This window comes from Hemitrygon akajei, chromosome 17, assembly GCF_048418815.1.
Source record: "Hemitrygon akajei chromosome 17, sHemAka1.3, whole genome shotgun sequence".
Lineage (NCBI taxonomy): Eukaryota > Metazoa > Chordata > Chondrichthyes > Myliobatiformes > Dasyatidae > Hemitrygon > Hemitrygon akajei.
Window position 1 is genome coordinate 35889415 of NC_133140.1, and position 27592 is coordinate 35917006.

A 27592-nucleotide genomic window follows, 5' to 3' on the forward strand; every position below is an offset into this window, starting at 1 on the left:
CGATTGCTAACTGACCAATATGTCCTGAAATTGCAAATAACAGGCGGAAGCTACAGCCCTGGCAAAGCATAACTGCTCAGAGAAAATTACAGAACAGATTATTGAGTTATTATTTCATGCTGTACAGAGTGATTGCTGCACCTTCATGTCTATTTACAAATAAATACACTTTTAAAAAGCAAGTACTTTTTGTCTGCAAAGTACTTTGGAATAGACTAAGGACAAAAATGCTGTTAAACAAATGCAAATTCATTCTTCACAGAAAATTCTGTTTGACTGCGGCCAGTGCAGACAGTTGCCGAATTTATAGTCATGTTTATTGCAGAGAATTCAGCTTGCTTTGTTAATAACTTTGCACCCAGACAGGAGTTTTCAGTTAGGTAAGAACAGATCTCTTCTAAAATGCACATTATCAAAGTGAATAATGTATATTTAATTATCTATTTGCCATTTTATCTTCATTTTTTACATATTAAAGAAAATAACATTAAATGTGTAAGAATACTCGTTCTCCATTTTGTTGTAGTATCATAATAAAATTGGAACATCTTTACTCCATTACTGCAGTAGCTCGTAAAGAAGGACCACAACTACCTTAACAAGGGCAACTAGGAATTGCTTGTTGGCAGCTCATATGTCAGGAATGAATTAAGAAATACTCTTTATTATGTTGCGGACAAGGAAATTATCCTTCCACTCTCTCCCTGGTGCTATCTCACCCTTTGATCTGAGGTGTGTCTTAGAGCAGGGGTTCCCAACCTGGGGTCTTAATGGTATTGGCCCATGGCATAAAGAAGTTTGGGAACCCTTATCTTAGGGAGTCTTACCGTCTTTAGTCATATTACTGCTACACAGTAACAGTTCAAGATAGTTAAAAATTAAATTTTATTTGTTCTTTTTTTAACAATCACCAAATCGACTTTAAGACATATCATAATCACATTGTTGAATAAAGTGGGTTTGTTTTGAGAAAGATTACATTTGTTAACAACTTTTGCAGTCTGCCAAAGTGGAAATGATTAGGTAATATGCATGTCAATCAAGCGTGGTGATCACATTAACACAAGTAGCCAAATTTGACCTAGCCACATAACTTATGTGTAACCAACCTCTACGCAGACTCTATTTTGCTAAGAAATTACTCTTCTTTTCCTGGGAGAAGTTGTTGTCGTCTGCTATGAAGTACATTAGGTTTGTTTGTTGTACTGTAGACTATTTGCAGTGAGTCAAACACGCCACATTACAGTAACACCTTACCACGTCACACGTACCACCTTACCACGGTGTTGGCAAAAATACTCTGAGGAAATCCGGAGACATCAGGCTCACGATGCCATGGTACACCAGCACTCAGACACTAGAACCCAGAATGAACTGCTTTCAGTAACTGGGTCTCTGGTATTGTAGGCAGAAGAAAGACTCACTGGAATGATGCACAGATGTGACAAACAAGTTTCCCTCCCCTTCTCTTATTGAACAGTTCGTGACAGACTGCTAATCTGCTCGGAGGGCTTCATCGTGTTGCTGGGCGGCCTCAGATTCCCAAGTTCGATGGTTAGTTCGAGCTGAGCTAACGTTATCCCCAACTCCTAATCAACCACGCAGACAACTCCCAACAATGTATCTGAGATCCACACTGTGTCAATATGAATCTGATGCACTGAATGCAACTGGCTACCTAATTATCGTAATATTAACTTTCCTTTTACAAGGAGATTGGCATCTTCCAAAGTATACCTGCCAGGCACTACATATCCTGTAGCAGAAAGAAACCTTTTGTCATCAGACCTCACCTTCACAAGCTGCTAAGATCTCTCAAAGTGCGATCTTTGTACTGCGACTCCCTGATCAGTGCACACCCATGGAGACCCCTGGGAGCCCGATGTTGGTCAGGACGTCGGGAGACCTTCCTGCTCCTCCTGAACCAGTGGGAGAAGGGAAGGAGAGGTCTCTTCAGCTCTCTCTCTCTGCCCCCCTGCTCCGATCTGTACACTGAGGCTACACCCAGATTACGTCGACATGTCCTAAGGAAGGTTTCAACCAATGATTAGCAGAGAGTGACCAACAAACCCAAGATGACCAAATGCAGTCAACATGCAAGTGAACCCTACCCCCTCTCTGTACAGTTTCACTTCCATCATTCTCACAGCTACTCACTGTTACAGCTTGCACTGATCAGCTGTGGAAATCAATCTTATTATTTTAACCCTTTCTTCTCATAACCCACTGAAATGCCTTTCCCCGGACTGAATTTCTAACACGCCTACCAGGTAACTGAACAGCAGTCAGAGATGGGTACGCTGGCTAATGGCTCCAACCCAACGCAGAAGCACTGAGATCCCCGAACACCCTTGTCTGCGATTAACTAATTCTAATCAGGCCGAGGATTGTACTGGGACCTCCTGTGCTGAACATTTGCTCATGAGACCGCGTCGTCAGTTTCTCCTATATTTCTGCATCTATTCAACTGAAGGTTTGAGCTCTGTGCCTTTGAATAAAACACGTATTGAATTAGCGCCGTTCCGACACAGTGTGAAAAGAACTGTCCTGAGCCAACAGGGAGGTGCGACAGCCAAACATCAGCTGATCTTTGTGCAGAGTCACCGGGGTCTGGTCTCGCTGGTGAAGGGAGCTGACCCGAGTCCCGCCTGGGCGGCATTGCTACAAGTTGGCCACCAGCACGGCAATGGACAGGACGGGGGCTGCAACTGCGCTCCACAGGGAGCCGGCAGAGCCCGTCAGGCTCTGGCTGTTGGACTCTCTCCCGTCTGAGCCGCCCATGGTGCCGGACGGCCGGACCCTCAGGCTGCACAGCTCGTGCAAGTTGCCTTGGAACTGCAGCTTCCTGGACTCCTTCCTCAGAGACTCCCAGATGGAAGCGGCATCCGCCGGACAGCCTTCCAGAACGGAGTCTGCGCACGCGTGAAAATCATCCCAGGACCTGGAGGGAGGCAAAGCAGAGACACGGAGTAACTTGGGCGGAGCGGGCACGATGTGAAACCCCCAGAGTCAGCTCATTCCCATGAAACGGCCTGTTACAACACCACAAACACAAGAGATGCTGCAGACGTTGAACGTTCTGGCTTCTCCCCCCCACCTTCCTTTCCAGTCTTGATGAAGGGTCTCAGCCCAGGATGTCAGCTGCTTATTCCTCTCCATAGATGCTACCTGTCCTGCTGAGCTCCTCCAGCACGTTGTGTTTGTTGCTATTGCAACATTTCTAGTGAGTGACAGCACTGACTTTCTGAAGAGCCTCCTGTTTACTAGTGTCCCAAGTATTATCATCTCTGCCCTGACTCAGGAGCTCTCCTGGTCTGTCTCCCCCTTGCCTCGGTGATATACGGTCCCTGCACTTTACCTCAGATGTCATGAAGACTTCCCCACTCTTGATATCGGACAATGATAAAAATGGGCAGAGCGGAGATCGATTTTCACCTTTCTGTGACTGTGGCCCAAGTCATGAGTCCAAATAAATTGATGGAGAGAGTTATAGAGCAGGGCCTTCATTTCAACTTGCCCATGCCTACCAAGATGCCTGTTGAAAGTAATTGTTTTGTCTTTGGCCCATGTTCCTCTGGACCTTTCCTATCCATGTACCTGACCAAATGTTTCTTTTAATGCAATTATACCTGGCTCTGGCAGCCTGTTCCACCTCCCCACTATCTACATGAAAAACTTGTCTCTCAGACCTCCATTAAATCTTTCCTTTCTCACCTTAAAATGGATTTTAGTTTTAGACTGCTCTACCCTGGGAAATAGATAGTGACTATCGAGCTTATTCATGCCGCTCATAATTTTATAAACTTCAATAAGGTCATCTCTCAGTCTCCTTTGCTTCAGGGAGAAGAGTCCCAACTAACCGATTCTCTCTTTATAACCCAAGCTTTCCAGTCCTCATAGCAGGGGAATACCAGAGGGATTCAGCAAGTGAGGACAGAGGGAAATAGAAGCAGCTGTCAGAAGATAAGAAATAAATAGAAATCAAGTTTTATCAAATGTATGAAAAATGAATTCTGTTGCAGGGTCTCTGATCTGAAATGTTATCTGTTTCCTTTTCCCTCTAATTACGCTAAGATGAACAAAACCCGGGGACGAAAGAATCAGAAAGGATCCCGTGACAAAATCTGCCTGAACTAGTTGCCATGCCTGTCAACATGGCTTTGGCAATCAGTCCTTTGGGCAAGGGCTGGCACATTCTGACATGGGCTTCACCTGTGATGAGACTGCACAGTGTAAGTGATGGAAAGAATTGCCTTTAATGAAGCAGTTCTCCTTTTAGGAAATCAAAACTAGTTGTTCTTCTAACCTTCTAAATTATTAAATGAATTCATTTCGTATGGACAGATTGTTTAAAATTTAGCAAATAATCAACATTATTTTTAAATGGATAGTTAGCTAATTATAGAAAACAACCAGACATATCATGAAAAAATAATGAATTATTAATTTACAAAATCAGTAAGATAATTTATTTAAAGCAAGTTTTATTACTTCATGTACAGAGTACACTGAAGGCACACACTTAGCGATTCAGGAACAGCTTCTTCCCCTCCGTCATCTGATTCCTAAATGGACATTGGACCCATGAACACTACCTCACAACGTTTTTAAAATTTCTGATTTTACTTATTTAATTTAACTACTTAATATACATTTATATACTTAATGTAGTTCACAGTTTTTTCTCTATATTTATCCTACATCGCTTTGTCCCGCTGCCGCAAAGTTAACAAATTTCATGACATGTGCTGGTGATATTAAACCTGATTCTGATTCTGATCTACTTCATAAATCATAAGATTTTAATTGAACTATAAAACTGAATTCCATCTTGGAGGAATGCTAACCAGATAATCTGTAGCAAATGAATGTATTTAAAAGTCTGAGAAGGTAACTCATTGAGTTAGCTCATTAATTATCAGGTAGAAGGAAACAGTTCTCTTGATATCACAGACTGCAGGCAGTGAGAAAAGGCCTGTCGCTTCGGAGCTGAGAATATGAATAGCAAAGAAAAGCCGAGGAGTGAGGGGAGGGAGAGGAGGGAGGGGAGGGAGAGGAGTGAGAAGAAGAAGAATGAGAGGTGGGAGAGGAGTGAGAGTTGGAATAAAGTGGGCCTTTTCTGGTTGGCTGCCAGTGACTAGTGGTGTTCCTCAGGTCAGTACTGGGACCTCTACTTTTCACATTGTTTGTCAATGATTTGGATAATGGAATTGATGACATTGTGGCAAAGTTTGTGGAAGATACGAAGACAGGTGGAGGGGTAGCTAATGCTGAGGAAGCAAAGCAATTGCAGCAGGACTTAGACAAATTGGAAGAATGAGCAAAAAAGAGGCAGATGGACTACAGTGTTGGGAAATGTATGATAATGGATTTTGGCAAAAGGTGCAGACTGTTATCTAAATAGTCCGGACTGTTACGGGTCCCATATCTCAAAAAGGATGTGTTGTCATTGGAGAGAGTCCAGGAAGTTTCACGAGAATGATTCCAGGAAGGAAGGGGTTAACGTTTGACAGCTTTGAGCCTGTACTCACTGGGATTTAGAAGAATGCGGGGGGATCTCACTGAAACCTACCGAACGTTGAATGGACTGGATAGGGTGGATTTGGAGAGATGTTTCCTATGGTGGAGTTATCCAGAACTAGAGGCACAGCTTCGAAATTGACCCTTTAGAACAGAGGTAAGGAGGAATATTTTTAGCCAGAGTAGTAAATCTGTGGAATGCTCAGCCACAGACTGCAATGGAGGCCAAGTCTGTGGGTATGTTTAAGGCAGAAGTTGATAATTTCCTGATCGGTCAGGGCATCAAAGGACATGGTGAGAGGGTAGGTGTATGGAGTTGAGTGTGATCAGGGATCAGCCATGATGGAATGGTGGAACAAACCCAATGGGCTGAATGGCCTAATTCGGCTCCTGTGGTTTATGGTATTACGGTATAAAAGGAATGAGAAGAACGAGAAGAGCGAAGGGAGTGAGAGGAATGAGTGGAGTGAAGAGAGTGAGAGGAGTGAGGCAAGTGAGAGATGTGAGGGGAATGATGGAATAAGGGAGTGAGGGGACTGAGAGTAGTGAGAGGATTGAGGAGAGTGAGGGGTGTGAGGGCAGTGTGGAGAGTGAGAGGAGGGAGAAGAGTGAGGGGAGGGAAAAGAGTGAGGGGAGGGAGAAAAGTGAGGGGAGGGAGAGGAGTGGGGAGTGAGGAGAGTGAAGTTAGTGAGGGGAGTGAGAGCAATGAGGGAGTGAGCAGAGTGATATGTTGGAGTAGAAGGTCATTAGTATTAATTATTTATTTAGTTTAGTAGCTTACAGTAATTTTTCTGTCTTGTACTGTTCTGCTGCCACGAGTCGATAAATTCCACAACATGTCAGTGAAAATAAACCTGATTCTGATTCTGAAAAGAAATGTCCTGTAGATCGAGCTGCAGGTTCTTGCTAGAAGTCAGAACTGTCTCATAGGTGATCAATTCCAGAGCAGTTCCAATTGTGTTTATAAAATGATGAAACTGTCACTGTCCCGAGTGGGCGCAGAAGGTCTCAGTGATATGGTTTTATAGGGTGGCGCACTGTGACAGTGAGAGGCCAGGAGGAGAATGGGGAAGGACGGTGATGCACCATCAATAACTCTCGGAGACGTGAGGCGAGATATAGGCTTTTATTGACTGGAAGAAAGAACAAGCAGCAAGCGACCATCACACAACATCCTGGAGACTGAGGAAGGGTCTGTGTCCCCAATCGCCTTTATACCGGGGTCCGTGGGAGGAGCCACAGGAGCAGTCAGCAGGAGGGGCGTGTCCAGACAGGTATATGTAGTTCACCACATTCACCTCCCCTTTGTTTTTAAAAGAGAGTCCCCATGGGGCGAAGTTTCTTACAAGTATATTTACAGGTTAAGTCTATCAGGTGTCGAATCTGTCGCTGCGATCTACGTAGCACCGGCTGTGATTGCACAGGTACCGGTGGTGATTGCACCGGAGACGGTGGTTGTGCTGGTTCCAGCCTAACTGGAGGTGTCAGCCCATTAGGCGTCAGTGATCCCTCACGCGTCTGCGACGTGCCCGGTATGGGAGTGTCGTGAGGAGTCTGTGTAGGGCTCGGTGTGCGTGGTGTCACCTCGGGTACAGGGTTCATAGTTACCGTGGAGTGTTCGGGGTAGTGGTCTGCTGCTCCTGCGGGCACCAGGTCGCGGACGGAGACCGTGTCCTCCCGCCCATCAGGTAAGGCCACGTAAGCATACTGGGGGTTCGCATGTAGTAGGTGAATCCTCTCGACCAGCGGGGAGTATTTATTGCTCCTCGCATGTTTCCGAAGCAGCACTGGCCCTGGGGATGTCAGCCAAGCCGGTAGGGTGGTCCCAGTGGCAGACTTCCTGATCCCCGTAACGAAGGCGTCTCGTACCAGGAGCTCCGCATGTTGTTCCGCCATCAGTCCCTTGCAGTCGCAGGCCCGCACAAGTGTCTGTAGGGCTCGGACAAACTCCCCACTCGACTCGCCGGTCCGCTGCCGCCGCGTCGCTAAGCGATGTCTTGCGTAGACGGTGTTCACCGGCCGCAGGTACTGTCTTTTGAGGGCGTCCAGTGCCCCTTGGTAGGTCGGCAGGTCTCTGATAAGGGAGAATACTTTCGGACTGACTCTGGATAGGAGGATTTTGTGCATTGTGACAGGCTCAGTCACGGGAATCACTTCCAAGTATGATTGGAAGCATGCAAGCCAGAGTTCAAAGGCAAGAGCTGCTTCTGGAGCTTGAGGGTCCAAGTCTAATTTTTCCGGACATAAAATACTCTCCATGTTTTAAAACTTCCAGCCAATAAAATTGATGCACCATCAATAACTCTCGGAGACGTGAGGCGAGACACATCCTGGAGACTGAGGCCGGGGCGGTGTCCCCAATCGCCTTTATACCAGGGTCTGTGGGAGGAGCCACAGGAGCAGTCAGCGGGGGGGGGTGTCCAGACAGGTATATGTAGTTCACCACAGACGGGAAGGCTCAGTCTCTGCTTCTTCCTCAGCAGCTGGAACAGGGACTCTCCATTTAAAAGCGGGCTGAGCCTCGGTGGAGCACAGGGTCTGTGAAACGGTCAGAGTCGGTGGGGTGGGGTGGGGGGGTTGTGCATGGACTGCCACCAGCTGATATCCTGCAGCGGTCTGACTGCCGGCTGTCACTGTGGGACGTCCCTGCTGTTTGAGGTGACGTACACCCAGTACACTTGCTCATTAATGCAAACGTCTAATGAGCCAATCGTGCGGCAGCAAATCAATGCAGACATGGGCAAGAAGTTTATTGGTTGTTCGGATCAGAACGGGGGAGAAATATGTGACTTTTACCGTGGGATGATTGTTGGTGCCGGGTGGGTGGTTTGAGTACCTCAGCAATTGCAGATTTCCTGGGATTTGTATCACAACAGCCTCTAGAATTAACAGAGAATGGTGCAAAAAAAAACCCCAAAAAAACCCAGTTCTGCTTGTGAAAACATCTTGTTTAATGAGAGGCCAGTGTTTCAAGCTGACAGGAAGGTGACGTTAACCACACATTGGTGTGCAGAAGAGCGTCTCTGAACACACATGTCAAATCTTGAAGCAGATGAGCTACAACAGCAGAGGGCCATGAACATACACTCCTGGGCCTGTTCACTGGCTACAGAAGGTTCCTAACAAAGTCTCCACTGAGTGCATACTGAAGAAATAAAAACCACACACGGATTTCTGTAGGACCGTGCATGACCTCAGGATGTCCAAAACCACACTGCCATCAAAGAAGAACTTTTGAACTGCACTCACTATTCATTCTACAACACAGAAGGAGGCAGTTCAGCCCTTCTGCCAATTTCACTGCAATCCCATTAATCTGAATCCCTCAGCACCTCACTACTTTACAGAAACACATTCCCTCTGACAGGCCTCTCAACTCCCATAAGTCCAGATACCCTTGGACAGCTTCCACTAATCCATTGATCTGATGACCCGCTTTACAGCAAAACCCTGGCCCCACATTATTGGAGATTATCCCATCCATCTCTCTCCCGTCCTCTTCTCAACATTATACCAACTATCCTCTCTACTTCCAAATTCTGACAAAATGTTTCCGACCTGTAAAGATAAGTTTTGCTTCTCTCTCCATAGATGCTGCCCAGGCCTGGCCTGCCAAGCACTTCACAATTTACTGCTTTTCATTTTTTAAAAACTTTCAGCTCCCGCTGAGCCACCTACACACACCTACACCCGTAGCTATTTATCGTGGAGGTGTGGAGGGGTTTATGGGGAGAGTTCCACAGCTTCAAGTCTAGACGATTAAAAGTACATATGCTCTAAAAGTTCAGGAATGTGACAGAGTGAAACGATTAAAGAGGTGCAAATGTCTCTTGTGGATGTTGGGGTTGGTGGTCATTAGGAAAGACAGAGAGTGCTTGGGCCACTCAAGGGACAGAGGATCAGATCGAGTCAGTTTCAAAGTGAGTATCAACCATTGGATTAATGAGGGATTGGGTAGGTAGGTATAGCAGAGAGCTCAGTAAGGTGAGGGGTTTAATAACTTATCTAAACATCAGTCCCCCTGAATGCAGCTGCCTTCAGTACTGCTCTGGGATGCTGGCTTCCCTTGTTATGGCCTTCTGAGGAATGGGACGTGAATGCACAGCTACTGATTCAGAGATCGGGCTACAACCAGCAGAGCCACAGCTTACAGTCCGACCACAGCGCTGGCCCTCCTCGTCCGCAGGGTCAAACCATCACTGTCCCAGAGCAGTTGCAGACAGTTGAATGCACTGCACCGTGACGAGACAGGGGGAGTAGTTCTGACCGTCCCACACTGTGGGAGTAGCAGGGAGCAACAACCTGGGAGCTGGAGAACTCTGGATTCTGCAGATGCTGCTCAACCCGCTGAGCTCTATGACAGGTTGTTTGTTGCTCCAAATTCCAGCGTTTGCCGTCTCCTGTATCTCCAGATCAGCTGGGAATGCCGGCCACTGTTACTGTCTCGTGACCTCAGAATGGAAAACTCTCTTGTCACTCCTCTGATCTGTGGGTCGGAAGATCCAAAGCGCAGCAGGTGAGGAGGGGACTCTGAGGTGGGCGGGAGGGGGGAGCACCGAAGGAAGATGGGAGTGGATACTGAGCGGTTTGCTTGGACAGGGGCTCCTGCATCCATCGAGGAGTTCACTCAAGTTTGAGACGTAATTGGTTGAAGAGAGAATGGGGCATCCAGCAAAGGGTCCTTGTAAGGGATGGGAGCACACAATTACACTTTGAATGCCAGCACCATTGAGGCAAAACCCCTCTAACCACGTTGATGTCACAGCCAAGAGAGCTCACCTCCTCAGGAGGGAAAAACAATTCTGCATGTCCCCATCGACCCTCACTAATTTTTACCGATGCACCGTAGTAAGTGTTCTGTCCGGACGCACAATCGCTTGGTACAGCAACTGTTCTGCAGCTGACCGTAAGAACCTGTGGACACAGTTCAGCACACAGCATGGACGCTGTCTATACTTCCAAACCCACCACCCAACCCGGACACTCTCTCCTCTCCCTCTGGCACTGGCCAGAAAATACAACTTCTTCACTTTGTGTTTTACTGTTTTCCTGCTCTGCACTCCTTCAGTAGTTTTCATACTTTATTCTGCATTGTTATTCTAGAGTAATACAACACTACAGCACAGGAACAGGCCATTTGGCCCATCTAGTCCATACTGAACCATTAACCTGCCTCGTCCCATTAACCTGCACCCAGATCGTAGCCCTCCATACCCCTCCCATCCATGTACCTCTCCAAGTTCCTCTTAAATGTTGAAAATGAACTCGCATCCACCACTTGTGCAGGCAGCTTGTTCCACACCCTCACCACCCTCTGAGTGAAGAAGTTCCCCCTGCATTCCCCTTAAATATTTCACCTTTCACCCTTAACCCATGACCTCTCATTCTAGTGTCACCCAACCTCAGTGGGAAAAGCCACAGTAGCATTGTGGTTAGCACAATGGTTTACAGTACAGAGGACCCGGGTTCAATTCCCACCACTGCCTGTAAGGAGTTCACACCTTCTCCCTACGACCGCGCGTGTTTCCTCCGCGTGCTCTGGTTTCCTCCCACAGACGAAAAAGACATACTTTTAATTGGTCATGGTAAATTGTCCCATGATTAGATTAGGATTAAATTGCGGGGGGGGGGGGGGTGGTGGGGGGAGGTTGCTGGAGCCCAAAGGCCCCAGGAATGCCTAATTTTTAAATAATTTTTTAAAAAGATAAATAAATAAGCCTGCTTGTCCCTCATAATTTTGTATAGCTCCAGCAAATCTTCTATGTTCCTGAGAATAAAGTCCTAAACTATTTAACCTTTCCTTATAACGCAGTTCCTCAAGTACCAGCAAAATCCTTGTAAATGTTTTCTGTACGCTTTTAATCTTATTTATATCTTTCCTTATAGGTAGGTGACCAAAACTGGACACAGTAGTCTAAATCGGGCCTCAGCAATGTCTAATACAATTTCAATATAACATCCCAACTCCTGTACTCAAAACGTTGATTTATGAAGGCCAATGTGCCAAAAGTTTTCTTTACGACTCTATCTACCTGTGATGCCACTTTCAATGAATTATGGAGATAATGAATTATGAAGATGGAGTTCAACCCGGAGAAGCGTGAGGTGGTACACTTTGGAAGGACAAACTCCAAGGCAGAGTACAAAGTAAATGGCAGGATACTAGGGAGTGTGGAGGAGCAGAGGGATCTGGGGTACATGTCCACAGATCCCTGAAAGTTGCCTCACAGGTAGATCGGGTAGTTAAGAAAGCTTATGGGGTGTTAGCTTTCATAAGTCGAGGGATAGAGTTTAAGAGACGCGATGTAATGATGCAGCTCTATAAAACTCTAGTTAGGCCACACTTGGAGTACTGTGTCCAGTTCTGGTCGCCTCACTATAGGAAGGACGTGGAAGCATTGGAAAGGGTACTGAGGAGATTTACCAGGATGCTGCCTGGTTTAGAGAGTATGCATTATAATCAGAGATTATAATTGAGTATGCATTATAATCAGCTAGGGCTTTACTCTTTGGAGAGGAGGATGAGAGGAGACATGATAGAGGTGTACAAGATATTAAGATGAATAGACAGAGTGGACAGCCAGCGCCTCTTCCCCAGGGCACCACTGCTCAGTACAAGAGGACATGGCTTTAAGGTAAGGGGAGGGAAGTTCAAGGGAGATATTAGAGGGAGGTTTTTTACTCAGAGAGTGGTTGGTGCGTGGAATGCACTGCCTGAGTCAGTGATGGAGGCAGATACACTAGTGAAGTTTAAGAGACTACTAGACAGGTATATGGAGGAATTTAAGGTGGGGGGTTATATGGGAGGCAGCGTTTGAGGGTCGGCACAACATTGTGGGCTGAAGGGCCTGTACTGTGCTGTACTATTCTATGTTCTATGTTCTATGAATCTGTATTCCTAGATCCCTCTGTTTTACCACACTCCTCAGTGCCCTACCACTCACTGTAAGACCTACCTTGGCTGGTCCTCCCAAAGGGCAAAACCTCGCACTTGCCTACATTAAATTTCATCTGCCATTTTTCAGCCTATTTCACCAGCTTTGATAATCTTCTTCACTGTAGACTACACCCCCAATCTTGGTGTCATTCACAAATTTGCTATCATTCAGATCATTGATACAGATAGCAGACCATAACAGACCCAGCACCGATCCCTGCGGCACACCGGCCTCCAGTCAGAGGGGCAGCCATCTACTACCACTCTTTGGCTTCTTTGAAGACAATGTCTAATCCAGTTTACTGCCTCATCCTCAATGCCAGGCGACTGAACCTGGTGAACAACCTCCCATATGGGATCTTGTCAAAGGTCCATGTAGACAACATCGACTGCCTGGCCTGCTACTGATGTCAGGCTCACTGGCCTATAAATTTCCTGGTTTATTCTTTGATCCTTTCTTAATCAACAGAACAACATTATCTATGCTCCACTCCTCCGGCACCTCATCCATGGCTAAGAATGGTGCTCTACGTGATTCTAGCTCAATTCACTGTGTAATGATATGAACAACAGGCAAACAAGCTTCTCTCTTTATCCTGGTATACATGACATTGACAAACCAAAAACCAGTAGTCCCACATTCCTATCCGAATGTTCACTCACTTTTGTTGATCATCATTGATCAGCTGAGTATGCATCAGTTTTCACTGTGGAAGACACTAGCAGTATGGTGGAAGTTCCAGGTGTCGGGGGTCAAGAAGTGTGTGAAGTTACCATTACTAGGGAGAAGATTCTCGGGGAAACTGAAGGTGGATAAGTTAGCTGGACCAGATGGTGTACACCCCAGGATTCTGAAAGAGATGGCTGAAGACATTGCGGCATTAGTAATGATCTTTCAAGAATCATTCGATACTGGATCGGTTCCAGAAGACTGGAAGATTGCAAATGTCCCTCCACTCTTCAAGAAGGGAGAGAGGCAGAAGAAAGGAAATGATAAGCCACTTGGGCTGACCTCAGTGGCTGGGAAAACGTTGAAGTCAATTATTAAGGGTGAGGTCTCAGTCTACTAGGAGGCACATGACAAAATAGGCCACAGTCAGCATGGTTCCCTCAAGGGAAAATCTTGCCTGCCAAATCTGTTGGATTTTGTTGAAGAAATAACAAGCAGGATAGACAAAGAAGAATTGCTTGATGTTGTGTACTTGGATTTTCAGAAGGCCTTTGACAGGGTGCCACACACGAGGCTGCTTAACAAGCTTGGTATTACCGGAAAGATTCTAGCATGGATAAAGCAATGGCTGATTGGCTGGTAGTAAAGCGTGGGAATGAAGGGGGCCTTTTTTGGTTGGCTGCAGGTAACTACTTGTGTTCCACAGGGATCTGTGTTGGGACCAATTCTTTTTACGTTATATGTCAATGATTTGGATGAAGGATTTGATGGCTTTGTTGCAAAGTTTGCAGACGATATGAAGATAGGTGAAGTGGCAGGTTGTTTTGAGGAACTAGGGAGGCTGCAGAAGGACAAACAGATTAAAAGAATGGGCAAAGAAATAGCAGATGGAATACAGTGTTGAGAAGTGTATGGTTCATGAACCTTGGCAGAAGAAATGAAATGGTCTACAATGTTCTAAATAGAGAGAAAGTACAAAAAACTGAGGTGCAAATTGACTAAGGAGTCCTTGTGCAGGATTCTTTAAATATTAATTTGCAGTTTGAGCGTGTGGTGAGGAAGATAAATGCAATGTTAGCATTCATTTCAAGAGGTTGAGAATATAACAGCAAGGATGTAAAGTTGAGACTTTATAAAGCTCTGGTGAGGCCCCACTTGGAGTATTATGAACAAGCGCATTATCTTAGAAAGGATGTGTTGACACTGAAGAGGGTTCAGAGGAGGTTCACAAAAAATGATTCATAGATTGAATGGCTTGTCTTATGAAGAGCGTATGATGACTCTGATCCTGTATTCACTGGAATTCACAAGAATGAAGGGTGACCTCATTGAAACCTGTTGAATGGTGAAAGGTCTTGTTAGAGTGGATGTGGAGAAGATGTTTCCTATGATGGGAGAGTCTAAGACCAGAGGACACAGCCTTAGAATAGAGGGGCGACCTTTTAGAATGAAGATGAGGGGGAATTTCTTCAGCCAGAGAGTGGTGAATCTGTGGAATTCTTTGCCACAGGCAGCTGTGGAGGTCAAGTGTTTATGTATATTCAAGGCAGAGGTTGATGTCTTCATTGGTCAGGGCATGAAGGGACACGGGGAGAAGGCAGGAGACTGGGGTGGAGAGGAAAATTGGATCAGCCACGATGAAGTGGTGAAGCAGACATGATGGGCCAAATGGCCTAATTCAGCTCCTATATCAGATGATCTAATGATCATGTTGGCAGCTCACGAACGGTGAATTTGTGACATTCAGATCTTGAACAGACAGCTCGGTCACAGCAAAGGTCAGTTGAGGATCATCAGTTTTGCAATGGGGGTGCCCCTGGGGGCCCCAACAGGGTTGATCAGATAACAAAGGCCACACTAGTGCTGTTCTGGTTGCTTCCCATCTCCTCCCTCCTTTAAGGAATGGCTTCTTCAGGAAACAACATTATCCTCAAAACTGGAGACCAGATCCTAAATAAATCTTTTAAGGGTGTTGGGGACATTTGGAGGTCTGACCTCCAGAGTCAGGGTGCCACAGTTGAAATGGAACATCTCCATAACTGATGCTTCCCTGTCGGGTAGGGGAAATTGGTGACAGCACCCTTGCATACTCCATGGGATTAACATGCAGTTTGGTCACAGGCTGCTCAAGCATTTAATTGTGTAGGCAAAATTATAATAACTGAAAGCACTTGGTTTGATTCTCCAAATCCAGCCGAGTAAAAAGCACTTGTCCACCTTCTGCTACGCTGACCACCTCGGGTCAGGTTCACACGAGAAATGGCAGCCGTTGTAGAAAGTAAACCCAGTGATGCCACGCCATTTCAAGGATGGCCACAGGTCAAAAGGCCGCACATTTCAAAAGATGAAACAGTGATTTGAGCATCATGTTTAACAGCGTTCTAGATGGCAGAGCTTGCCCCAGAGCCCTGGTGGGTTCACTCAAATTCTGTTGCAGATCTTCAAGCAGACCAGGGAGATGCAGAAAGAGATACCGACCAGCATTAACACAGCACCAGGGTGGTTTAGTTCTCCCAGTGGGTCAGTCAAAAGTACCACGACTGCAGCGTTTAAAGTATTAATGACATATTTACTCTCAGAACTACATTAAACTATTTTCTATGATTATCAGCGGCCAACATTTAAACTCCCACAATGTTTAATGAATCTGACTAGAAAATAGAATCAGTAAAGTGAACGTAAATGAACGAGCAGTATAACAAAAGTAAAGCGTGTGATATTTCTACAATCTGGAAACGAATTACTTCAGTGTAAGATTAAAGTAAGGACAGTAGAAATTAGTTGCTGTGGATACATTTGCTGCCAATGTGGCTTCCTGTATTAACAGAGCAGTTCTCTCACAATTACCACTTTCCAGCACATGGTCACCTCAGATATAATCTCATTCCCCATTGGCAATGGTTGAGTTATACCCAAAATGGAGCCGGCTGGTGGCATCAGCGCTGGACTTTGGAAGCGAAGGCTCCCGAGTTTGCCCCCACCCCCGGGCACGCTCTCTATCCAGGCCGGGTTGAGCGTCGAGCTAGCCACTCGGCCTCGTAAAAAACAAGGGTCGAGTCAGGAGCATTCATACCGTGACCCGGTTCATCCGAAAGGAGACCGATCCTGACGCCAAGCGCCAGACGGGAATGGCTGACTGTCTGGTGTGACACGCTATGAATGAATGACCCAATATGGGTGCTTCTACACAAAATAATCAATACAGTCTGATGGAGAAACAGTGAACTTCACTAAAAAGGGCATATCAAGCTATAATTAGAGTCTAGAGGAGTTCTGAAATTAAGGAAGTGGGAGGGGAATTACCTCTTCAATTCAAGAGGGGCATCAATAATAAGGGAACATCTCAGCATTGGAACCACACTCATTCGAGTTGAATCTGGGTAGAAATGTCACACGCATAGGAGTGTGAGACTGTTAAGGTATCGCCCTTACTGTGATTTAATCAGTTTAAACAGAGTAAAAGAGAAATAGTTACCTACTTCAAAAGTGAAGAGCTGTAGAGAACTTGGATCAAAAACATTTTGTTAATTGTAAGAGTTATACTGCCACAAAAATAAGCATGCTCAAAGCTACAAGGGACTTAAACGCTGGAAACACTCACCAGGCCAGATAGCATCTGTGAAAAGAGAAACACGGTCAATATCTCAGCACGGAGACCTTTAACTCTCAGTGCTAAGTGTTCCTATTTTTTTGTTTTCCACTTTTAATTACCTACTATAGAACCCCTGAACCGACAAGAAGGACGTGGAAGAATTCCACAGAGAGAGATGGAAGACTAAACCAAGAGTCACTGTTTTCTAGCTTCCCCTAACTTCCTGTAGAAATGGGATGCCTACCCACAGACACTGCCTAAATCTGGATATAATGATAAAGCAGAAAGGGGCCCAGTGCTCTCTGGTTAAAGCAACATCCTTAAGAATGCAGAGGGAATGAATCTCCTGGGGTAGTAAAAAACCATTAGCTCACCGACACACTGTGTCCAATTCCTTCACCTCTTCACTCTCCCCTTCGATAGTTTTGGCCAGACTGTCTCCCAGCTTCAGCAGGCATTCAGCAAATCCTTTGTATATATGGCTGCATTTTCTGCCAGAGGCACCAGCTTCGTTGAACAGAAGAACTAGAAATAAAGGTAAAAATCATTACTGATTCAACAGACTTTGAAAGAACAATACACATCGTACAACGGAAATTTCAGTTTTCCAGCTTCAGCAGTTTTTTGAGTCCTGAAGAAAGGTCTCGGCCCAAGACGTCGACTGTGTATTCATTTCCATAGATGCTGCTTGACTTGCTGAGTTCCTCCGCATTTAGTTTGTGTTTCTCGGCAAATTTTTCTGTTTCGTTTTAATTTTCCAGTTATTGTTTAATTTTCTCTGGCCATTCACTTCACATTTAGTCAGACCCTGTCCAGTTACCTCAGCTGGTGGGGGCATGTGAAGGGAGGAAAGGTGGCAGGAAAGAGCCAATGAAAAAAATCATTCTGGATACATATTGTGCTGGTGTCAAAGGTTTTGAGAAAGTAGAAGGGCTACAGAAGGATTTAGACAGGTTAGGAAAATGGGCAAAGAAGTGACTGGTGTAATACAGTGTCGGCCAGTGTATGGCCATGCACTTTGGTGGAAGAAATGAAAGGGTTGACTATTTTCTAAATGGAGAGAAAAAAACAAAAAAACGGAGGCACAAAGGAACTTGGGACTGCTTGTGCAGGATTCCCTAATGGTTAAATTGCAGGATGGGTCTGTGGTGAGCAAGGCAAATGTGATATTAGAATTGATTTCAAGAGGATGAGAATATAAAAGCGAGGATGTAATATTGAGACTTTATAAAGCACTGGCGAGGCCTCACTTGGAGTATTGAGCAGTTTTGGGCCCCTTATTTTAGAAAGGATGTGCTGAAACTGGAGAGGGTTCAAAGGAGGTTCACAAAAATGAATGCTGGATTGAATGGCTTGTCATATGAAGAGCATTTGATGGCTCTGGGCTTGTATTCACTGGAATTCAGAAGAATGAGGGGTGACCTCATTGAAACCTATCGAATGGTGAAAGGATTTTATAGAGTGGGTGTAGAGAGGACATTTCTTACAGTGGGGGAGTCTAGGACAAGAGGACACAGCTTCATATTAGAGGGTGTCCTTTTAGAACTAAGATAGGAAGGAATTAACCAGGGAGTAGTGAATCTGTGGAAGTCTTTGCCACAGGCAGCTGTGGAGGCCAAGTCTGTATGTATATTTAAGGTAGAGGTTGATAGATTCTTGATTGGTCAGGGCACAAGGTAGGTCCAGAGCACTTGTTTAAAGGTCAGGCCCATCCAAACTTGAATCGTCTAATAGATAGGAAGTTATTTAGGAATTTTAAATCCCTTGGTTCCAGCCACCGAGTGGTTTTCAGCCGGAGATCATCCAGCTGTGGTCCCAGTTCCTTAACATGATTTGTAGGGAGCCGCAGATAGATGACCTTTGGTTCATTAGGGGGAGTGAGGAGGTGAGAGATAGGAGCCACAGGGAGGTAGCTGCCCCTAAGTTGCAGGAGGCAGGTAGCTGGGTGACAGTCAGGTAAGGGAAAGGGAGTAGCTTTAGATGGTAGGAAAATGGAGGGTTATGTAGGAGGGAAGGGTTAGGTTGATATTAGAGTAGGTTAAAAGGTCAGCACAAAATGACGATTCTATGTTCTAATTCCAACTCCATTCTGCGGTAAATTTCATTCAACTAAGTCTCCCCACTTCCCCCCATTGTTCTCCTGTTCAAGACAGACCCCAACCCTATCCAGCTGTTCCCATTCTTGAACCGTAAGCCACAATATCATAGTCTCGACCCCTCCCCCTTCTCTACCTACCCATCAAACCTCAACGTTCCAATTCCATTGAGGATCCTACTGCTCGTAGCCGATGCAAAAGCTCAGTCACAATCTCAGGCTGTTACTGCAGTGAATCAAATACCCAGGAACTTTCACATTTTTATCAGCTTCTTACGAAATTGATAAGTGAAAGAGCAGAATGTATTCAGAGAAAAGGGTCCATCCACTTGTGCCCTTTAAGTCAGTCCCTGTTGAGTTAAAAAAGAGCAATAAATTTGTTCAGAATTCTAGAGATGGAGAGTGGGAAGCGGGAGTTGTCACTGGAGTCTTCCTGAGCTGGAGCACCATCTCGGATGGCCACAACCTCGTACTGCCACGTGCCTCAGTGTCTAACCCAGCCTGCATTGTCCTCGCTCTGCCGGCTTGGAGACGGCTCTGTGGTTGATAGGGTGTGTGCCGCTGGAAGGGGGAACGGAAAGCAGTAACACCGAACCGTTCAGGTGCCTCCTACTCTGCCAGGACTGACCGGCCTTCCCAAATACAAGAACTGAAAAAGGCTCCTCAGCTCTGAGTCTCACACTCAGATGCAATCTGACCTGCTGAGGTTTCCTGCCACTTTGTCTTCGCTTCCCATTTGCAGCATTTTTGATATTATTTACATGCACATGTCTACCGGCTGCTCCCCTTCACAATGTCAGGCCCTCATTACTGCCGTGCTCTTTTTCATTACCGACCACGCACCTCGCTGCCCGCAGGGAAAGTCATAAACCACGAGGAAGAAGAGGGGTAAAGGGGCCGACAATAGCGCGGCCAAATTTCCCCTGGTTCCAACTCCCAAAGCCCGTATCAAATTCCAGAACGGTTTCTTGCTACCTTTAACATCTTGGTATTTCCCAGTAGGGCCAGGGGAGTTATCCACACTAATGGTTCCAATATTTCTAAAGTGTTTGGGGTAGATGTTCAGAGATCTAGTTCTGAGGCGACAGGTCAGGCCTTTGCTCACATCCACCTTCGGCCTCGGCTTAAAGGAGAAGGTCCCCAGATTTAGAGGCAGTGGCAATTTTCATTCCTGCAAAAGAGGGTTTAACTACCTGCCCTTGACAATTAGCAAAGCTCTCCACTACATTAACTTCTATATTTTAGGCTTCGAGATTGGACCCATATTCACATCACTAAACATTCATTCCTACCATCCCAAGTCGCTGCAGACACAGGGTGTGTCATCTAGTGTGTCTGCTTGGGTTACTTTTATATGTACAAGTACTTATTCTTCCTCGGCTTCGGCTGTCCATCAATTTTCGATGATGACTGAGGTCTGGGCAGGGTTGTATGGGAGACCGGCAGTTGCCCAGGCTGCAAGTCTCCCCTTTCCACGCCACTGATGTTGTCCAAGGGAAGGGCATTAGGATCCATATAGCTTGGCACCGGTGTCGTCGCAGAGCAATGTGTGGTTAAGTGCCTTGCTCAAGGACACACACACAGCCTCAGCCAAGGCTCGAACTAGCGACCTTCAGATCACTAGATTGATGCCTTAATCACTTGGCCACGTGCCACACACACACACACACACACACACACACACACCACACAGACTCCCTCACACACACACACACACACACACACACACACACACACACACACACCACACACACTCCCTCACACACACACACACACACACACACACACACACACACACACACACACACACACACACACACACACACACACACACACACACACACCCACCCCCCCCCCCCCCGCAGTCTCTGGGCTCCCACCACTAGGCCTCAATTTTCAGAATTCCAATCGACCTTCGGGCTGCGATCTTCAGTATTGACCCCAAAACTCACCGATGACAACGAATGAGGAACCTGAACTCCAGGCTTTGAACTGTGGACCTGCTGATGGGACTCCGAACACTAGTCTGGGACCTCCAAGCCTTCACTTGTAAAAATATTGCCACCACCCACTTAACAAGTAATTCCAGCAACTCTTAGTGACAAAGAGGAGAAAATCTGCAGGTGCTGGAAATCCAAGCAACACACACAAAATGCTGGAGGAACTCAGCAGGCCAGGCAGCATGTATGGAAAAGAGTAAACAGTCGACGTTTCGGGTAGAAACCCTTCAGCAGGACTGGAGACAAAAAGCTGAGGAGTAGGTTTGAAAGGTGTGGGGAGGGGAGAGTGAAACAACAGGTGATAGGTGAAACCTGGAGTGGGAGGGATGAAGCAAAGAGCTAGGAAGTTGATTGGAAGTTGAAGAAAGGGGGTGGGGCAGAGGGAGGTGATGGGCGGGCAAGGAGATAACATGAGAGAGGGACAAGGTGATGGGAAATGGTGAAGGAGGGTGTTGGGGGGGGCATTACTGGAAGTTTGAGAAATCAATGTTCATGCCATCAGGTTGGAGGTTACCCAAACGGAATATAAGGTGTTGTTCCTCCGACCTAAGTGTGATCTTATCCTGACAGTGGTATCAGTGACATGTGAGGTCAATTTTCCTGTTTTCCTGCTTTCCAGAGCACCATGAGATTTCCAGTACTCCATGGGATTTCCAGAACACTGCAGGCTTTCCAGAATCCCATGGGCTTTCCAGAGCACCATGGGATTTCCAGAACACTGCAGGCTTTCCAGAATCCCATGGGATTTCCAGAACCCCATGGGCTTTGGACATTCACAGCTAAAGTATACACTACAACACACTGGAGGAACTCAGCAGGTCAGGCAGCATCCGTGGAAACGAGCAGTCAACATTTCGGGCCAACAAAGGGTCTCGGGCCCGAAACGTCTGCTCATTTCCACGGATGCTGCCCGACCTGCTGAGTTCCTCCAGCTTGTTGTGCATGTTGCTTTGACCCCAGCATCTGCAGTGTACTTGGTGTTTGTAAAGAATACACTAACTCTGTGGTGTCAAATCCACTCACATGCATCTTCCAGTGTAAATTCTTATCCCAATGAAACTGTGTCCCCCAACTGAGGTTAGTAAAACACCACAGCTGTGCACATCTGCTGAATGGACAGCAATCAAGCCACAAAACGTTGAATGTGCTGAACTCTCTGCCTGGGCACAATTTCTAACAGGACGATTACTCTCTGCCCAACTGGAAAGTTCTTTTCTTTCCCTTTTACCCATTGTAGATCCATCACCGCAGCTGGCTAACTAAACATCCCAGCTCTCTATCGACCCAGGCTGGGTGTAAGCAGTCCAGGATCAAAATCACCATTGCGTCCCTTTCCTTTCCCATGGGGAACACCTTTTAACGGCACTTCTTAATGAAGACGTCACTGCTACAACACTGACGTGGTGTGTACATTCGGAAAACACGGTTTTTACCTATCCAGCTCCACTTTGTCACCGGCATCTGCTGAACCTGCTTCTACAGAAAATTTCCATGCATGACAATGTCTAACCTGCACAAATGGCCTAAATACTGTAGGTAGTCTGGTGAACTACATATACCTGTCTGGACATGCCCCCCTGCTGACTGCTCCTGTGGCTCCTCCCACTGACCCCTGTATAAAGGCGATTGGAGGCACTGCACCTCCCTCAGTCTCCAGGATGTTGTGTGATGGTCTCTTGCTGCTGACAGTGCTTTCTTCCAGCTAATAAAAGCCTATCTCTGGCCTCACATCTCCGAGAGTTATTGATGGTGCATCAGGCAGTGTGCTGGTGAGTTCAGACCCTCCCAGTTGTTATTGAAGAGTTGAACATTGCGTGCAACCTCTGTTTACTTCAATTCCCTAATTACACAAATGAGTCCCCAGTGAAGTAAGTCAATTAGGAAAGTGCTTTTCACTCCAGTCTCAATCGCACATTTGACAATCCTTCTTGAATGTGAGGAAAGGATTTACTGGAATTAACATATTTTTATCCTTGTTCCCAATGACTGTGACAAGTGAACAATCAGAATGTTAAGAACATAATCTTGAGCTGATAATAGAGACATTTCATTCAAACTGAATGGAGCAAGTGAAGGTTCCTGTGAAAGTGGACAAATGACTTAAATTTATTTTTAACACACACACACACTTGACTTAAGCTGTTATTTTTAAGTATCAGGTAATATGAACTGGAGACTTGTACAATAATAAGTTTGCAAAGCCGTCACATTCACTTCTTGTGGTGAGTCTGTGGCACAGGTAACTCCACCAGACGATTGTTCTTTGCAGTGAGTCTGTTCAATCCCATTTCATGCAGGCTGGCTTCATGGAAATTCCTGTGCGTGACAATGACTCGATAATGGGGCTTAGTATGGACAGGGACCAGCCCTTGTCCCAGGTGCACGGTCTCAATTAGTTACTCAGCTCAGATTAAATTAATTTATTTCATTCCTGATCTGGTGCCGAGTCATCAGCACAGTCCTCCCACAGCAGCCACGCTAAAGAACGAATTTCATCAGCAAAGTGCCCATTGGAATTCAGGGTTGGACCAGACTACGGAAGCAGGCATGCATGATGAAGGGTTTTTGTTTTGCCATTCTGAAAGCAAATAGTTTATTGACATTTGAGCAACCGTCAGTGTTCCTCTCTCATTCAGAATCATTTTGTAACTTCTCCCACTGACGACATTTAATTCCACCATTTTGAAACCGGGCCAGAATCTCCCAGGAGCAGGACAAAAGTCTGCCAAAGTTCAGGTCCTTGTTAGTATGCAGAAGCCCCTCCTGGACACCCTGTGGTTGCTGGGTGAAGATAGGAGCAGATGGTACCCGCCACTCACAGGCGGTCAGGCAACAACTGAGGTTGGCGGTGTAATGAAATTCCTGAGGGGTTTGTGAAGATCAGATCCAGGCCAATCAGAACAGTTGGAGGCGTAATGAAGTTCCTCAGGTTTTATGAAGATCACACCCACGCTGATCAGAACAGAAAAGGAGAAACATGGATAATAAGATTTAAGATTCAAGTTAATTTATCATGAGTACGTACGTCGGAACATACTGCGCTGTTTGTGTTTGAAGCCAACACAGCCGAGCGTGTGCTGGGGGCAGCCCCCAAGTGTCACCACGCATTCTGGCGCCAATGGAACGTGCCTACAGTGCTCAGCTGAACAACCCAGAACATGACAAAGTGGAGTAGAACAAGCAATAAAATAACAGCAAACAAAGCCCCTTCCTCACCACCCACACACACTGCCCTCTAACCCCAGGACAAGCCATCATCTTCAGCCTCCAGCCTCTATCAGGCTGGGACTTGGGCTCACACGCATTGGGAGGGAACTTTCCCAGTGGACTTGCAACGCAGCCAACGGGCCTCGTCCTCCGGGACTCCCGATTCAACCCTCGAGCTTCAATCCTCAGCATCAACCGCAAGGTCCCGCTGAACGCTGAACACCAGGCCGAGAATTCTGGACTCACTGATGACGGGACGCTGAACGTTAGGCTTCAAACTCTGGTCTCACCGATTAGCGAAGCCAGGGTCTCACCAGATCTCCTTCCTCCTGCTGCGCTGAACTCCGACTGCAGAAACCAACGACACCTCGCTGACTTTGGGGTAGCCATAAGCCCTGATCCACACTGGTCTGCCAGACCAACATCACAGCCCAGTCCACAGATGGCCCACGTCCACGTCACCGGCTTTCGAATGTGGAGCAAAGACTGACCACTAGTTCCGCCATACCCCTGGCCCTAAGCCCTAATCGGACCCTTAACTCCCTCTCTGTCCCCAAGACTGTAACAGCTAATAAACAACTAAATCTGAGTCACGAAATGGAGGTTGCAGCTTCGTGTCGTCTTGGTGGAGTATGGTTCTGAGATTTATTTACATTTGCTGTATCTAATGCAGCCAGTGTCATTGACTGCTGAATTCTTTCTGTCAAAGTGCCCAGAACTACTGGAGTCTAATACCAGCATATCCTCAGTACTAACCAGCAAGCTGCAAAACCTGGGCTCTGTAGCTCCCTCTGCAACTGGATCCTTGGCTTCCTTATCGCACAGTCAGTGCGGATCAGAAATAACATCTCCTCCTCACTGGCAATCAACACTGGCTCACCTCAATGATGCGTGCTTGGCACACGACTCTGCTCTCTCTACACCCACAACCGCGTGGCTGGCCACAGCTGAAACGCCATCTATAAAGTTGCCAGTGACACAACTATCGTTGGTAGAATTTCAGACGGTGACGAAGAGGCGTAAAGGAGTGAGACGGATCAGCTGATTGAGTGGAGCCAGAGCAACAACCTTGCACTCAACGTCAGTTAAACCAAGGATTAATTTAGACTTCAAGAAGAGGAGTCTTCTTGAACAGTTTCAAGCTCCTGGGTGTCAACATCTCTGAAAATCATCCCTGAGTCCAACATATCAGTGCAATTACAAAGAAGGCACAATGTCAACTATATTTCATTAGGAATTTGAGGAGATCTGGTATGACACCAAAGACTCTGGCAGATTTCTACAGATGTACCATGGAGCGCATGCTAACTGGTTGCATCACCATCTGCTGTGAAGGGACCACTGCTCAGGATCAGAACAAACTGCAGAAGGTTGCAAACTCAGTCAGCATTGCCCTCTCTAGCATTGAGGACATCTTCCAAAGGGGACGCTCAGAAAGGTGATATCCATCATTAAGAACCCATATCACCTAGAGCTTTAACCTCTTCTCTTTGCTACCATCATGGAGGAGGTAGAAGACTCTAAAGACGCACGCTCAACATTTTAGGAACGGCTTCTTCCCCTCTGCCACCAGAGTTCTGAACGGACAATGAACCCATGAACACAACTTCAACATCTTTCTTCTCTTGCTCTCTTTTTGCACTGCTTATTTATTTAAATGTTTAAAAATATTTCTGATTGTAACTTACAGTTTATTATTATTGTCAAGTATTGCAATGCACTGATGCTACAAAACTACAAATTTCTCGACATGCCCAGTGATATTAAATCTGATTCTGATTCATAGTCCCTTGAACGTGAAGCTAAGTGATATTGGTGTACACCAGGATAGATGGAGGCCACAAGCTTTCAGGCCTCATGTGCCATTGCTTGTGCATGTTGTGTATCCTAAAGGCCAATGTTTGAAGTTACTGCAGTGCTGTTATTTATTTTTAGATGCCTGTAACTGGAGATACCAAGGAATTAGTCATTCTAACCTACAAACTCTTCATTCAAGAGACACAGTACTAAAGGCAAACCACTTCAAACGTAAGTGTTGATGGGTAAACCAGAAGTCCTTTAGGTAGCAGAGTGTGAGCGTCATAAACGGAACTACGATATAACAGACCTGATCCAACATCATTATTCCTTCAAGGTCTTGTTATGAGGTGGTTTGCCAGGACTTCAAGAGCACAGTTATCAATATTCCTTGTGGGTGAAACTTCTTTCTTAGGTTTGATGACCGTTGAAAGGGCTTCATTTTTTGAACACAATAGGATGACTTACACAGTTGTTATGGCAACCACTCTGATGCTGTTAAATTTAATTCCGGTGATGTATTCCAGGCCCCCTCACTGTCTACTGTTTAATCCAGAAGCCCATGGGAACAGAGACTCGCCTTATGTCGCCAGCACACTCTGTGGCAATAGTTTACCGTCCCTCCAGTCTGCGTCCCCTTTACCCAAATCCATCCCAAACCTTGTATAGGCTTGTTCGAGTGCCAGTTAGATGCCAATGAATTAAAAATCATGAACCAATCTTTGGACACATTTACGCACCGATAGTGTAAGTCACTGGAATTTTACAGTAACCTTTCCTCTCCCTGATTCACAATGCTGAAGATGAACAGAATTTGATAATTAGGACAGATAGACCTTGCATATCCCAAGAAGTTTATCTTCAACCCTCTCTTCACACTTGGAGGCACCCAACTGTACACTTCACCGTTCTCACAGTTCCTACTTGGTTTTCAACCTTGTCCATTTTCCACACAAATTGTAATAATTAACAGGTTTGTACCTCCCTCATTCAAGCTATGCTGTGTTTCAATATCAGGAAAATATTCCTTAAATCTTAGAACAGCTTTTTTTATTTTTATGGAGTCTTTAGATCTTGTCTAGAGCTTGCCAATTTCCTGTTTCATTCCTCCAGAAATTTAGATGCCCCTCACACGAAACAAGTCCTTCGTGAAGACGAATTCACTGCACGCACTGGCATGTTCTCCAGAGTTACAGAGCTCAGTGGGTTGAGATTCTCAAACCATATCCTCAATAGATTCTGTTTCAAATATTAGGAATAGTCAGCATGGCTTTGTCAAAGGCAGGTCGCGCCTTACAAGCCTGATTGAATTTTTTTAGGATGTGACTAAACACATTGATGGAGGTAGAGCCAGTGGGGTGCCTCAGTGATCTGTTCTGGAAACCCTACTCTTTGTGATTTTTATAAATGACCTGGATGAGGAAGTGGAGGGATGGGTTAGTAAATTTGCTGATGACACAAAGGTTGTGGGTGTTTAGATAGTGTGGAGGGCTGTCAAAAGTTACAGCAGGACATTGATAGGATGCAAAACTGGGCTGAGAAGTGGCAGATGGAGTTCAACCCAGATAAGTGTGAGGTGGTTCATTTTTGTAGGTCAAATATGATGGCAGAATATAGTATTAATGGTAAGACTCTTGGCAGTGTGGAGGATCAGAGGGATCTTGGGGTCTGAGTCCATAGGACACTCAAAGCAGCTGCGCAGGTTGACTCTGTGGTTAAGAAGGCATACGGTGCATTGGCCTTCATCAATCATGGGATTGAGTTTAGCAGCTGA

At 45.9% G+C, this 27592-nt stretch overlaps 1 protein-coding gene across 1 annotated transcript in view; it reads right to left on the bottom strand.

Moving 5' to 3' along the window:
- Positions 1-867: 867 nt before the first annotated feature.
- Positions 868-27592, bottom strand: part of LOC140740976 (neuritin-like protein) — a 42115-nt gene continuing 15390 nt past the window's right edge. Inside the window, exons 2-3 of the mRNA XM_073070617.1 lie at positions 17094-17244; positions 868-2941 (exon numbers count right to left, since the gene is read on the bottom strand). Of these exons, the coding sequence (XP_072926718.1) occupies positions 2662-2941; positions 17094-17244 (431 nt within the window). The 3' untranslated portion in view covers positions 868-2661. The remainder of the gene's footprint in view (positions 2942-17093; positions 17245-27592) is intronic.